This window comes from Acinonyx jubatus, chromosome E4 (assembly GCF_027475565.1).
Source record: "Acinonyx jubatus isolate Ajub_Pintada_27869175 chromosome E4, VMU_Ajub_asm_v1.0, whole genome shotgun sequence".
Lineage (NCBI taxonomy): Eukaryota > Metazoa > Chordata > Mammalia > Carnivora > Felidae > Acinonyx > Acinonyx jubatus.
In genome coordinates, this window is record NC_069395.1 from 32283088 (window position 1) to 32298981 (window position 15894).

The following is a 15894-nucleotide window of genomic DNA, read 5'->3' on the forward strand; positions in this document are numbered from 1 at the left end:
ATCATAAATTTCAACTACATTTTGAAGAGAATGGAAATGTATCCAGTGAAACATAATGCATTCCCCACTGGGCAATAACTAGGATATAACTCAGTTTGCACAGAACAATATCAGTTTAGGTTGTTGTCCCAGCATGATTATTAATAGTTCTTGCTTTCACTCTCATAATACTCCAGTCAAATAATAAATAATGCAGTCACCCTTGTCATAACCAACATACATCATTAAAGGAACATGTCAAGTATCTTCATGATCAACAAAATTATAAAACTATATGGGCGGAGCTACACACGGAAGTCAGTTCTCCTGCCTAAGCTCTTGGAGAGCAAGAACACAGCTTTTGTGTACATTTTTGGTTGCTCCCCATGCTCGCTCAGAGCCTTGCCTAGAGCGGACTCTTGATAAATAGTGGACAAATGGATAACTAAATATTTTAAACACCAATTTCCACAAAGTCCAGTATTATAGCAATGCAGTGATCCCATCAGGGAGATTTAAAAGATCATGAGATTAATTTGACAGGTACCTAAAAAAGCTGTTTGATTTGGTTAGCTAGTCAATTCAGTGACAAACTTCAGCCTGGTTGTTTCTCACAGTTGTCTGTGGCTTAACACCAACCAATCCAGTTGTACCTCTCATCCCGGAGCCCCACTCTCCATCACCTGTTTCTGTTTTATTTTGGACACATGAAGAAATGTGCGCTGAAGGTGAAAGTCTATGTTACATGAATTCTGTGAAGCTGGTGGTGATGACCTCACATTAAGAAATGAAGAGCATTAATTATACTTGGTGAAGCAGAAGTCTTAATAATGTGTGAAAAGATGAAAGGAAAACAGATTAGTGAACTGAATCAGACCTGATTTCAGTGATTGAAATACATCAAAATAACATTCCAGTACCGTTTTTTATGTTAATGCTATATTTACTCCTTCCTGAATGCTAATTAGTGGAAACTCAGCGATAAGTGACAGTGCTTTTTAAAATAATAATTTGTAGAGAATGGCATTCTGGGTACCTCTTTCCTGAAGGCCAAATTGAGAGCACAAAGAAACTGCCAGAGAGAGGAAGACTCCTGTGCCACTGGCCAGTGCTCTGTTCTTACAGAAGCCTGAGGATGTGGGCCAGTTGGCATCATCCTTGACATCAGCCTTTATGATCAAGCACGGCTCTCACCCTCTCAGAAACCATCTGTGACTCTGTCATTCACAAATGACTCCAAATCCCTGCTGAGTTTATTTTTACTTTCTGCTTTCCTCTCTTAGTTTAATGAGTTCTATAAATTTTGTAGTGTGAAGGGGAATTTCCTATTACTTGCTAGACTTACAAGGTCTCAATGAATGCTTCCCATCCCAGAATTCTGGGACTTTTTGAACAGGTTCCTTCAATCAGGCCCTCCATCAGTTTGCACGTATGTTCAGACCCTTCACTTAGCCGAGACAAAGAGTAACTTTAACGATTAGACATGTCTGCTCGCTCCTCAAATCTTCTCTCTCTGGGTATTCTAGTTATTCTCGTTATCGTCTCTATTTGTGACAGTTCCTTCGAGAGATGTGGCAACAAGCTATAGGCACCAAAAATTTAGGGTTGTATTGGAAAGGAGTTGTTACTTGGTTTTCCAAACCATTCTTGACGACGGCTAACATATTTTTTTTGACCAGTTTGGACCACAATAACAGGGAAATTCCTGCTAATTGCCACAACATCCCTTTCTTGGCTCCTCACTCAGAGACCTCAAGCCTTTCTTTAGCATTAGACTTGGAAACAAATGGTGTGGATACACCCCAGTTCTGATGCTTCTCAGATACTTGGTCCAGACAAATTCAGGTGACCACTTTAAATCTCTATTCATTTATCTTTAAAATAAAGATAATAATGCCTCTCAGAGTTATCATGAGGGGAAAAACTGGACTTACAAATATGAGAGCCTCTAAAATTGAAAGCTGTGCAAGTGCGTCTCATTATTAACAATTTCAACAGTATCATCTATTCCTTTTCTACCTTTCACAACAATTATTGGGGTGGTAGAAATGTGGTAACTTAACCTCCCAACAAAGAAAGCCCAGGACCAGATGGCCTCCCTGGTAAATTCTACCAAACATTTTCTTTAATATGAAATTTATTGTCAAATTGGTTTCCATACAACACCCAGTGCTCATCCCAACAGGCGCCCTCCTCAATGCCCATCACCCACTTTCCTCTCCCTCTCACCCCGCATCAACCCTCAGTTTATTCTCAGTTTTTAAGAGTCTCTTATGGTTTGGCTCCCTCCCTTTCTAACTTTTTTTTCCCTTCCCCTCCCCCATGGTCTTCTGTTAGGTTTCTCAGGATCCACATAAGAGGGAAAACATATGTATTCTAACAAACGTTTAAAGAAAAATTAACTGCAATCCTTCTTCTCAAACATTTCAAAAAAAATTGAAGTGGAGACAAATATCCAAACTCATTTTATAAGGTCAATATTACCCTGACACAAAAGCCAAAGACATCCCAAGAAAAGAGAACCATAGGCCAATATCCTTGATGAACATAGATGCAAAAATCTTAGAAAAATACTAGAAAAGAAAATTAATAGCATACTGAGAGGATTATACACCACGATCCAGTGGGACTTACCCTTGGGATGCAAGGACAGTTCAACATATAAAAATTAATCAATGTAGGATGTATGGACACCTGGGTGGCTCAGTCATTTTAAGTGTCCAACTCTTGATTTCGGCTTAGATCATGATTTCATGACTGGTGAGATCAAGCATGAACTGAGCTCTCTAAATGAATAACCGGTGTAATACATCACATTAGCAGACTGAAAGATAAAGGCACTCAATTGATTGTTTCTTTTGCTGTGCAGAAAATATGAAGTTTGAGGTAGTTCTAGCTATCTATTCTTGCTTTTGTTATCTGTACTTTTGGTGTCATACTCATGAAATCATTGCCAAGACCAATATCATAAAACTCTTTCCTTATGTTTACTTCTAGGGGTTTACAACATACAAAAAGCAGCTGTGCTTCTATATACCAACAACAAACTATCTGAAATTAACAAATAATCTTATTTACAATAATATCAAAAGTAATAAAACACTTAGGGATAAATTTAACCAAGGAGGTAAAAGACCTGTACACTAAACACTATGAAATATGAATGAAAGAAAGTGAAGAAGATACAAATAATGGGAAGATATTCTGTGCTCATGAATTGGAAGAATTTATTTTGTTCAAATGTCAAGCCTAAAGCAATCTACAGATTCAATGAAATCCCTATCAAAATTTCAATGGCATTTTTCGTAGAAATGGAACAAACAATCCTAACGTTTATATGGAACCACAAAAGACCCTGAACAGCCAAAGCAATCTTGAGAAGAGAGAACAAAGCTGGAGGCGGCATACTTCCTGATGTCAAACACAATGGGCTTGGCATAAAAACAGAGACATAGACACGTGAAAAAGAATCCAGGGCCCAGAAATAAATCCACCCTTCTATGGCCAATTAATTTCTGACAAAGAAGCCAAAAATAAGGATTATTTTTTCAATAAATGGTGTCAGGAAAACTGGATAGCCACACACCAAAGTATAAAACTGGATTCCTTTCACACACCATATAGAAAAATCAACTCAAAATGGATCAAGACTTGAGTGTAAGACCTGACACTGTGAAATTCCTTGACAAAAACCTATGGTATAAGTTCCTTGATATTGGTCTTGGCAATGATTTTTTTGGATTTGATACCAAAAGTAAAGGCAATAAAAGCAAAAGTATTCAAGTGGGACTACATGAAGCTAAAAAGCTTCCACACAGCAAAAGAAACCACCCATGAAATGAAAGTCAACCTATGGAATGGAAGAGAATACTTGCAAATCATATCTGATTGGGGGTTAATATCCAAAATGTATTAAGAACTCATACAACTCAATGGCAAAATACCCCTGATCTGAGTTAAAAATGGGCAGAGAAACAGAATGGACATTTTCCCAAAGAAGACACATCAATGGCTAACAGGCACATGAAAAGGTGTTCAACATCACTAATCATCATGGAAATATAAATCAAAACTATAGTGACAATGTCACCTGTCACAATGGCTGTCATCAAAAAGACAAGACATAACAAGTGTTGGGGAGGAGGTAGAGAAAGGGTGACCCTGATGCATGCTGGTGGGAATGTACATTGGTGCGGATACTATGGAAACTAGTATGGAGATTCTTTAAAAAATTAAAAATAGAATTACCGTATGATTCAGCTATTCCATTTCTGGGTATATATATCCAAAGGAAATGAAACCCTTATCTCAAAGACATAGCTGCACTCCCATGTTTATTGCAGAATTATTTGCAATAGCCAAGGTATGAAAACAACCTATATGTTTACTAACAGATGAATGAATAAAGAAGATCTGGTATGTAAGTGTAATAGAACACTATTCCACACAAGAAATAATTAAATCCTGCATTTGGATCTTGAGGGTATTGGGCTAAGTGAAATAAGTCAGACAAAAAATAAAAATTACTGTATGATCCCACTAGTATGTACAATCTAAAAACACCGAACAAAACATAGAAGCAGAGAGTAGAATGGTGGCTAGGTGCTGAGGGTGAGGAATGGGCAGATGCTGGTCAAAGGGTACAAACTTTCAGTTATACGATGAGTGACTTCTGGGAATCTAATATTCAGCATGGCATCTAATAGTGCATAATACTACTGTACTGCATACTTAAAAGTTGCTAAGAGGGGCATCTGGGTGGCTCCGTCAGTTAAGTGTCCGACTCTTGATTTTGGCTCAGGTCATAGTCTCATGGTTTGTGGGATCCAGTCCCTCATGGGGCTCTGTGCTGACAGCGCAGAGCCTGTTTGGGACTTTCTCTCTCTCTCTCTCTCTCTCTCTCTCTCTCTCCCTTTCTCTCTGTCCCTTCCCTGCTCACACATAAGCTCTCTCTCTCAAAATACATAAATAAACTTTAAAAAGTTACTAATAGATGGTAAATGTTCTCACCACACACACACACACAAACACACAAAAGAAAAAAAATGGTAATTATGTGATGAGATGGAAGTGTTAGCAAAGGCTATGGTAGTAGTCATTTTGCAACATGTAAGCGTGTCAAATCGGCAACTTGCACATTCTAAACTTACACATGTTCTATGTCATTTATATCTCAGTAAAACTGGAAAAAATACTAAGAAAAAAATGCAAGTGCATTATAGATATGGAGAATGGAATACAAAAGGTCAACAGATCTATAATATGACTCCCAAATTTATACACCCAACTCAGCTATATCTCTTGAACTCCAGACTGGAATATTCACACTGATCAATAACTGTACTTGGATATCCCACTGAACCTTATACATATTCATTTATCAAATTAACAAATATTTTTACTTTTTTATTTTTTTAAAAAGTGTATTTATTTTTGAGACAGAAAGAGAGACAGAGTGTAAGTGGGGGAGGGGCAGAGAGGGAAGGACACAGAATCCGAAGCAGGCTCCAGGCTCTGCGCTGTCAGCACAGAGCCCGATGCAGGGCTCGAATCCACGAACCATGAGATCATAACCTGGGCCAAAGACAGACACTTAACTGACTGAGCCACCCAGGGGTCCCTTAAGTCAACAAATATTTTTAAATAATATGCACAGAATTTAACTGGAGTATCCCCTCAGAACTATACCTTCTCCGAACAATCATGAGGTAGGTCTTATAGATTCAAATTTTGTTAATCTACCCCTCTTCTACATTGCCTTTGTGTTTACTGCAACAGCCTCCTAAATGTGTCTTTTTGGGCCCAGTCTTGCATTTCTTTTAACTCATCTACACAGAAGCCCGGCTGATGTTTCTAAAGTGCAAGTATGATCATGCTACTTTTCTGATCGAACCCCATTAAGGACTCCCCATTAATTTTAGAGAAATGCCACGGTGAGTGATTTGACTTCCAAGGACTCACTTCTTCTATAGCCTCGGTTTTACTGTGTTCCCACTGCACTTCAAGCTCCAGCCACCCTACCCCCTCTGCAGCCCCTTCTGCCAGAAACAAGTCTCTACTGTTCCATCCCTCCGGCCACACCTTGACACGTGTTTACCTTTGAATCCAGCTTAGGTTTTAGGCTTTCTTTGACCTTCCATATGCACCTGTAAGACTGGGCAAAAAAAGTCCCTCCTAAGTGCTCCTTTACAGCCGGTGCTTAGTTTCATCCCAACGCTGATGCAGGAACTCTCCTTCACTGTTTGTCCACAAGCTCAACCAGACCTTCAATTTGTTGTGAGCGAGCACTGTGTCTAATTTACATGTGTATTCTCAGTACCTAATCCAGAGCATCACACATGGGAGGTATTCGTTAAGTTATTGTTGCATCGATTAAAAAAATAGAGAAGTGAAATAGACCATATTAGTAATAATTTCGGTAGTTGAACAACACAGATTTCTTTTCTTCACTGGTTTCCCACCTACATCACTAAACTCAAGTTTTATGTCTCACCATTTCCAAAAAAGACTCCATTTTTGTTCTGCAAAATTAAGCTGAATAACTTCTATTTTAAAACTCAGAAATGGCAAAAGGATCTTTAAACACAATTTGGTGAAGATTTTGGAAGGTGGGAGATTTTGAATGTCTTCAGTGTTACCCGAATTTAATTATTTCTTCATGTTGCCAAAATGCTAATTTCTGCAAACCTTCCTATTTTCCCTACTTCCCTACTCCCTAAAAAGGAGGGTAATAAAAACCATTCTTCAGGCACACACACACAAAGAAGGAAGAGGCACGGCCAAAAACAGAGACAGAGCCTTGTTTAGTTCCGATATCAAATCTTAAAAATAAGCAAAAAGAAATTATCTGTTATTCAACTAAATACAGGTTCTGTTTCAGAAACTTGTTGTAGAGGAGTCTGTGTGAATTTCTATAATTTAGGTGAGATAGCCCCTCCTGGGACCCAGGTTGAACCAAGTCTACTATGGGGGCAAAGTAAACCAATAGTAAAAATAAGTAGGGATATGATCAATTCTAGAATGTCAACTAGAGGAATACTAACCAGACAGGGAAAGTACATGGAACCTTGATTTTGATGGCTGAAGGTATTTACTTGCAGGGACACATGTGGGGGAGGAAACCTCAATTCTGTGTTCATTATGTGATGTGTGTGTGTGTGCGTGCATGTGTGCGCGTGTGCGCGCACAAACACACATATGCGCATGCCTGGCTTGTGGACATCTTTCCATGCAAGACACAGTCAAGGAAAATGAAGACAGTTGTCAGAGGATGAGAAGTAGAGATACAGGAACCAGTTTTATTTTTCTGTGTAAATATGTAAAAGCCATAATCACACACAATGCAATTAAAAACACAAAAGAATAACAAGAAAAAGGAAGGTATTTTTGTTTTAAGTCAGAAATCTCATGACAAGACATTTGGAAAATAGAAAAGCAATTGACGGTTACAGTGACAACAGAGATTAGAATTTTACAGAGAAAGAGTTTGTGAATGACTCAAATATACTTGGAAGGTAACAAATCACATTGTAATGGCCTGTAAGTACATCCTTACAGGAATGTCTAAAAGGAGTCAATGTGAAAACTGTATGTATGGGTTTTGGCCATAATCTACTTTATGTTTACCTCAAATATTTGGGAATGCAAATATTGATGAAGGTTTTCCCCAAGTCTCTTGTCACAAAGTCTAACTTTGGAACAGATCCATCTGAGACAGCAGTCTGCATGCTGCCTGAATGTGAGGGAAAGGCATAGGGATTAAGGAAAGACTTCAAAATCAGTTGCTTCTAGTTTGAAATGACTGCCAGTGTTCTACAGAATAGGAATTTTCTGCATAAAACGTTCTATTTCTATTGAAAAATAAAATTGAACACATCTCATTTGCTTTTAGAGTATACCATTTTGTCTTTTTGTTTTGATTTGTTTTGAGTAGTATAGTTAGGTTTTCCTTGGTCATTTCCACAGAAAAACAACTTTAAAAAAAAAAAACAACAATTGGGAATAAATGAGTATTGGCTGTCACCCGATGGCTAAATCACCCTCATGTTTTCAAACCAGGGCAGCTCCTAAAGACAGACACATTTACACAATTATATTTGTCCGGTCACTGTTACTGTAGTCGCTTTCTAAATTAATTCATAGGGTCAAACCACTTTCCCTTTAAATGAACACAATGTCTCCTTTGGAAGGGGACATCGATACAAAGATATTTAGCAGAAATGCTAACATGCCAGTGGAAGCAATTAAAAATATCAAATAAAGCATTTTCTATATTACTATTTTATTTACTCTATGAAAGCTAATAAATAAATAATTTTTGCATATGTCATTAGTTAATTTACTAACTTCGTAGACTTAGTAGATCCATCATTTCAGGTATATATTTACAAAACATAATGCCAAATATATTCTAATTATGGAAGGTACTTTCCACACCTACCATATGCTTTTATTATTTTTTCAGAAAGATACTCAAAGATGACACATTTACTTGTAAATTTTAGAAAAACATGCCTCCAAGAAATCAAGTTTTATAATATATATTTTTGGTGTATGGATATACAATAGTACTTTTTAAAATTAAATATGCCTTGAAAAACAATTCGAGTCAGTCCATTTGATAGAAACGTCAGCGAGCTCATAGATTTATAAGCAATTAGCAGAAAGTTACTCTATTTGAATAGAAAGTATTGTCGGAAAAAGAATTTATGCGTCATTCTATTGGAGGAGAGGTTTTGGGGAATCAGAAATCATACTGGTGAGCTATCACTTGAGTTTTGATACCAATTATACCAGAAAATTTTATTTCTATATTTTAGGGATTTCGTGTGATTTCCTTCTTTCTCTTTATATATATATATATATATATATATATATATATATATATAAACACACATATATATATATATTTTAACTTACCAGAGGGTTGGCAACATTTCATTAAAAAAATTTTTTTTTCATGTTTATTTATTTTTCAGAGGGAGAGAGGCAGGGAGTGAGTGGGGGAGGGGGCAGAGAGAGAGAGGGGGAGACACAGCATCCGAAGCAGTATTTGAATAACAACATATTAAAACATAGACGGGTATGAAAAACAGTTTAATCGGTAATTTTAAAACTATCAGGTCATGAATAATAGATGGGAATGAAAGAATATAAATGACTTAGGATCAGGGTGAATGAGGCAACTAACATTACAGAAGTCCACACAGCAGTGGAATGGGGGAGAAAATGTGGTCTTAGCGTAGTGGTCATTCACATATGGAAGCACTCAGAATGATAACGTATCTTACTGAGTACACTCAGTGATGAGATGTTTCTGGTTATATTAAGAACAATATTTTTGGGGCGCCTGGGTGGCCCAGTCAGTTAAGAGCCCAACTCTTGGTTTTGGCTCAGGTCATGATCTCACAATTTGTGGGTTCAAGCCCTGAGTTAGGCTCTACACTGACAGCGCAGAGCCTGCTTGGGATTCTCTCTCTCCCTTTCTCTCTGCCCCTCCCTTCCCAACACTCTCTCTCTCTCTCAAAATGAATAAAATAAACTTTAAAAAAAGAAAAATTTTTACATGTATAGCTGAAATAGGTAAATACTTGCTATTCTCATATTATGCTCGTGATCGCTTAATTAGCCCTTGAATTTATTTTGATTTTCAAGGTAGTTAGTTTTTTATTTTCTTTTTCAGAATCTAAAATGAGTCAAGGCATTTCTTGAAATTCAACGGCTTTTAAGTTTGGGAATGTCCAGATGAATGTTAATAATCTTCCGGTTCACCCCACTCAATAACTGCCTCATCATTCATGCGCAGAATGAGGTAAGAAAGAAGCTGAAAGAGATTCTGCCAGAGTAAGAGAGAGACATAAAAGGAGAGTCCGCTCACATCTACCTCACAGCGTTCACCAGCAAAGGCGACATCACAGAGGCACTGGAACTTGTTGACCAGGTCCTGGCACAGACCTCCATTGAAGCAGGGATCAGAGGCACACTCATCGATGTCCTTTTCACACCTTGAAAATAAACAGAACCAGCAGAAGCCTTGGTCTTTGTTGAACAAACTGGCTGTGAAATGGGGAAAGGAAAAAACTCACCTCACCTACTTGGAACAGTGCAGTCTCATTTACCAGTCGCCACGCAACTTACATATTCCTAATAATGGGGGGGATATTCCTTAAAATTCCCGTAACAAATTTTGTTTTTAAGGGAAACGATTTGTAGACACACACACACACACACACACACACACACAATTAGAATGAGAAAACAGGTGCAAATATTTAGAAACCAAGAAAAAACTGAAGAAACCAGTTTGTTCCTGAAGAGCATTAGGGTCTTTGCTACTTGTGGGTCAGTTTATTGGGGGCACATAGGAACCATGGGTGAGGCTGAATTTGCCAACCTGGAGGATACAGAGCAGGCCCAGGCTCCGGCTGCCAGGATGCTAATGAATCCAGCCCTTCAGGCTGTGGGGGGAAAGAAAGTCCTTCAAAAATAGGGGGGACATTGGTTTATTCTGGGAGATTTTGGATTATTTTCCTTTGGAATCCCATTTTTTTTTAACAAAAAGCAAAAGTAGATATTTAGAAAATTTCAGTTGCTAATAAATATGTTTCATAGCTAAGTGTCATTTTTAAATAGTCAGAATGACTTTCAAAAGCCAAGTTTTCCCAAACAAGTGATATAGCCACTCTAAAAAGTGTATTGAAATTTTCCTCTTCCCTGGGATGCTGTCATCTTTCACCTACTCTTGTTATTTATGGAACAACTTGTTCTTCCGTATATTCACCGATTAATTCGCCAGCCACTCATGCAGTCATTCAGTAGATATGTATTTAGCATTTGCCATTCTCCAAACACGCTGTTAGGCCTCAGGATAGAGCAGTAACTAAGGCATCTCTTTTACTTTGGGAAATTCATATCAAATGTTAGCTTCAAGGATCCCTAAAGAGAAGCTTACGATGTCGAAGCGTAATGTCAACAATTTTTCATTCCCCACCTCCCAAAAGGTACCATTGCATGCATGAATCATCAGCTAATCACTAGGCTTAAAATGAGGAGAAATGAAGGGGTGAGTGGGGAGGCCGAACCCAAGGTATAAAGGAAAAAAGAAAAAGATTTCTTCCCAGAAAAACAGCTCCTTATCCCGTTGGATACCAAGCATAGCTGAGACATTCTGTTTTCCCTTTTTGGCTCCGGCTTCTGGCCTGGAAGGAGACTTCTCCGATTAGATCTGAACAAAAGCTGACAACTTGCGAGAGCCTGCCAAGCACTCCATCCTGGGTGGACCAGAGTGTCCACACCATTCATCATTTACAACCAGCCAGGATGACACTATAAAGTTGGGGGTTTAGCCAGGCAGAAGAGGAGGCAATTTGCAGGAAGACAGCTTTTCAATATCTTTTGGCGTTATGGAAGTCACATTCCCCTAGGCCTTGAGAGATTGTCTAGCATTTTCCAGACCTCTTCCAGCTACTCTTTCTCCATTTCTTATCTATTTCTCCTTGGAACTAAACGGTGTATCACACATGCACATTCCTTATAAACATTATCGGAGCTTTCATTAGAGGTTAATTAATACATGGAAAATCAAAATAAATAAATCCATTAACATGCAACGAATTAACTAACGATGCCTAAGGACTTTGAAAAGTACAGAAGCTATTGAGCACGTGTTCACTCTTTTAGAAATCCATTTGCCACAGAGAAGTTTATCCAGATGAAAGAGTCTCGGGAGAGGCAGGAAAACTTGGAGCTTCCTTTTCTTACCACATTTTAAACAAATACTTTGCATTTATTTATTTATTTATTTATTTATATACAGAGACAGTGTGCACATGTGTGTGTGTGAGCAGGAGAGGGGCAGAGGGAGAGGGAGAGAGAGAGTCTTGGATAGCCCAACACAAGAGTTTGATCTCATGACCACGAGACATGACCAGAGCCGAAATCAAGAATTGGATGCTGAACCAACTGAGCCACCCAGGCACCCCAATAATTTGCATTTAAATGCAAGATTTTTTTTTAATTTTTTAGTGTTTATTTTTGAAAGAGAGAGACAGAGCATGAGCAGGGGAGGGGGAAGGGGAGAGAGAGAAGGAGAAACAGAATCTGAAGCAGGCTTCAGGCTCTGAGCTGTCAGCACACAGCCTGATGTGGGGTTCAAACCCACAAATCGTGAGACCATGACCTGAGCCGAAGTCAGATGCTTAACCGACTGAGTCACCCAGGTGCCCCATTATTATTTAATGTTTATTTATTTATTTTGAGAGAAAGAGAGCATGAGCAGGGGAGGGGCAGAGACAGAGGAGAGAGAGAATCCCAAGCAGGCTCCGTGCTGTCAGTGCAGAGTTCAATGTGGGGCTCGATCCCATGGCCCTGGGATCATGACCTGAGCCAAAATCAAGACTTGGATACTTAGCTGACTGAGCCACTCAGGTGTTCTCTCCCCACCCCATTTTTAAAGATTATTCTTTTAAACAAATGTGGGAGGAAAAGAAAATGTTTGTTGTAAATAGGCATAATGTGTGAATAGCAGAGGAAAATCATCCAAGGCTTTGGATGAGTCTATGCATTGTGCCATTGAACATTAATGTGACATTAAGTTGTGACACTGAGGCAGGGAATAACCAGCACTTAAATATAGTGAAAGAATTCTTCAAAATTTAGGATAAGGAAATATTTGCACTATTTCAGAGGTGTATGGAATTGGAGGCCAATTGAATGGTCTCTGTGTTAGCAATATGTGGCATGGTAAAAATTGGTGCCATAAAAAGTAGAATATGATCCAAGGTTATGTCTTTCGATGCACATATATGCTTGGACTGCCCGTGCCATCGAGAGCCAACCACTGGAAGCAGGCCGTAAAGGCAGGAACTCGATTTGTCATTGAACGCTGAAAGGGCAAAATGTAAGTATATCCTAGACTGCCTGCTGTTTTGTAAAAAGGCAAAAGAGCTGAATCTGTGTAGTGCCCAAAGAGCCAGCTGGAAAAGAGAAAATTCAAAGCTGTAATTGTCACGGAGCACAAATATATCTATTATTTTATTAACTACTCTTTTGAGAAAAATTAATCGGTCAAAATCTCATTGTCAAGTGCTTTGTATTCTAATTTATGCAATCTGTTCAATGCAGGAATTCTGGTCAGAAATTACTATCTTATCCTGAATGGCATATGAGATGAAGGAGCACTTTTTCCATTTTCTGTTAATTGTTGCAAACATAGATTTATTCATTTAGGTGAGCACATTCAAAAGATGAGCACAGGCTTTGAAGGCAGCTCAACCCTTCTGCAGCATATACCTGGATACGCCTGACCTGTAACTTAATCTCTCAGCCTCAGTTTATGTAAAGGAAAAGTGGAAATAATAACACCTAGAGATAGAAGTGCTTAGGTGGCTCAGTCAGTTGAGCATCTGACTCTTGATTTCAGCTAAGGTCATGATCCCAGGGTCGTGGGATTGAGTCCTGCATTGGGCTCTGTGCTGTGCATGGAGGCTGCTTAAGATTCTCTCTCTCTCTCTCTCTCTCTCTCTCTGCCCCTCTACCCCACTCACGTGCTCTCTCTCTCTCTCTCTCTAAAATAAAAATAAATAAATAACAAGTAGGGATAACACTTATAAGATGCACGACTTAGTGCTCAACAAATGGTTAATTATTATCTGCTTCTATAGAGGTCTGCATCTATATCCTATAGAACCCTGGTTTATAATCATTTTGGGGACACTGATCCTTTTGAGAATCTGATAAAAGCTGTGAAGTATGTCCCTTTTTCTTATCTTTGACCTCTTCTTCAGCTAGTCAAACACATATCTAAATTTGCCTACATTTTCAGCCAGCCACAGACTGTCTAAAGCCATTGTCCAACTCCGTATCACCAATCCTTGTATTATGTGAAGAACTGTTGAAGGGTTTCTCTGGGAAAGACAGACTCTTATGGGTAAGGTATATATACTTGTAGGGTTCTAGGTAATTCTATGAGGCAATCTTTCAGGTATATTTTTACTTTACTTCAACAACAACTATATTTGCATCATGTATGAGAGGTAGTGGGAAAGAAACATGAATCCAGAAGTACTTATCAGAAAGAAAAATACCACATTTTTTCAAAGACATATTTTCCTATTTGAAGTCGTGGCTAATAAAGTGTTCTTTACTTTGACCTAAACTGTAATTTTTCTTTTTTTTTTTAATTATTTGACTCTGGTTGGACCCATATTTCAGCATGGATTTTCCTATGGGAACTGAGATGAAAAATTAGAGAAATCAACTTTGAATAATCCCCCTGTTCTTCAGCCCAGAATTTTCTTCTATGAAGTTCTAATGTGACTCACCATTCCCCAGTAAAACCTGGCGGGCACAGACATTTTAATTCACCCTGGAACTCTGAGCAGTTGCCTCCGCTGTAGCAAGTGAGATTTGTCTTCTCATTCCCACAGACTGTTGAAGGTAATCTGGTGTGTCTAGAGAGATAAAAGTAACAGCCACAGCTGTTCATCTTGTTCATTTCATTCAAGAAAACTTTTTGGAAAAGTTCATATATGGAGTCAATGCCAAACTAATTAAGTGCTCAGGCTGGCTGAACTACAGATGCTTAATGGTGCTACATTATACCCAAATCTCTTTCTTTTAGTAAACAGCTCCTGCTGGAGGGTGCTAGAACAAGCATAGCTATATATCTTCCATTTCTACACACTTTTCATTGGTGAGATAAGATCTGTGCTGTGGGGTGGCAATAAATTTAGGGGTGGGAAGAAACTTGCTCTAGCTTGTTTTGCTGCTGCTTTGCTAATAAATCAACACAGGCCAAAGGAAAACTGCATCTCTGTAAAGACCAGGAAAGCCAGGACAGCAGTCTGGTACCCACGCACTCATGCGATTTCTCTGTAGGCTTTCAGAGCTGAACTCCTGTTGCCCTGCCAACACTTGCTGTTCCCTATATAATGATTCATAGCTTAGTGGAACGCAAGCCAAATCCATCTGGGAGGATTGTGTATGGCACTCAGTGGCAACTACATGCGAATGCAGAGTGTGGCTCTTTTGTATAACCACAAAACTGTACCTGTTAAGGAATCCTTATGAAAGGCAGAACAAATTGTTAGAAGCTAAGCAGAACTTGACGGCAAGGCACAAGATCCACGGATGTGAAGGGATTGATTAAAAAGATTTTAAGGGTATTGTGCTGGTCCTTTGACCCACTGTGCATGGTATCTGATATATAATTAATGTTCAGGAGATATAAGATGAATTTAATTTTGTCGTGTTGTGTGTGCGGCAGCTAATATGGAGAAATTAGCCTGTATGACGGTAAGTGTGTCTCTTCCCATAAGAGCTAATCAATTCGACTTTAAAAAGAAAATATCATAAGGACTTTTCAAAAGAACCAAAAATGTCAACCAGCTTTGAAAGAGGTCAATTAGCAATGCAAATGTGAAGCTTTGTATACATCTTACGTTTAATAAAAAAGGTTTGAATCTCATTAGAAGGTACTTTTGAGAACTTTAATCTTTGAGAACTTCACTTTGATAAATTAGGCAGGAAAAACGTACTGGAGAACTAGTTACTGGGGCATGTATGTTTACTTTACTTATCCGAAGTCACTGTGGCAATACTATTAATTTTGATCCTGAATATCTTTTGCTTTTAAGCAGGCAGTTTGCCTGTTGGCAAATGAGTCCTTGTTAACTCATGGGAAATGACATATAACTGGAATGTCAACACTTCACACCTAATACGGTGCCTTGCCTTCACAGGTTCTGAACAACAATAAATGTTGTGGAGATAGATACATTTTCTTACAGGTACGGCTACGTGTTCTGTCTGCTAGGAGATTCATCCCATTAGGGTACCACCTCTGAGTTAGTGTAATGCCTACAGGCTGCCAACCCACTCCAGGTGTTCTTGCCAAAGTCTGGGAATGTATTACTT

General features: G+C 38.6%; 1 protein-coding gene across 1 annotated transcript in view; it reads right to left on the reverse strand.

Annotated features, from left to right (window-relative positions):
• Nucleotides 1-15894, reverse strand: part of CRB1 (crumbs cell polarity complex component 1) — a 143668-nt gene that overhangs the window by 24398 nt on the left and 103376 nt on the right. The window contains exons 9-10 of the mRNA XM_027074600.2: nucleotides 14301-14429; nucleotides 9857-9983 (exon numbers count right to left, since the gene is read on the reverse strand). Of these exons, the coding sequence (XP_026930401.2) occupies nucleotides 9857-9983; nucleotides 14301-14429 (256 nt within the window). The remainder of the gene's footprint in view (nucleotides 1-9856; nucleotides 9984-14300; nucleotides 14430-15894) is intronic.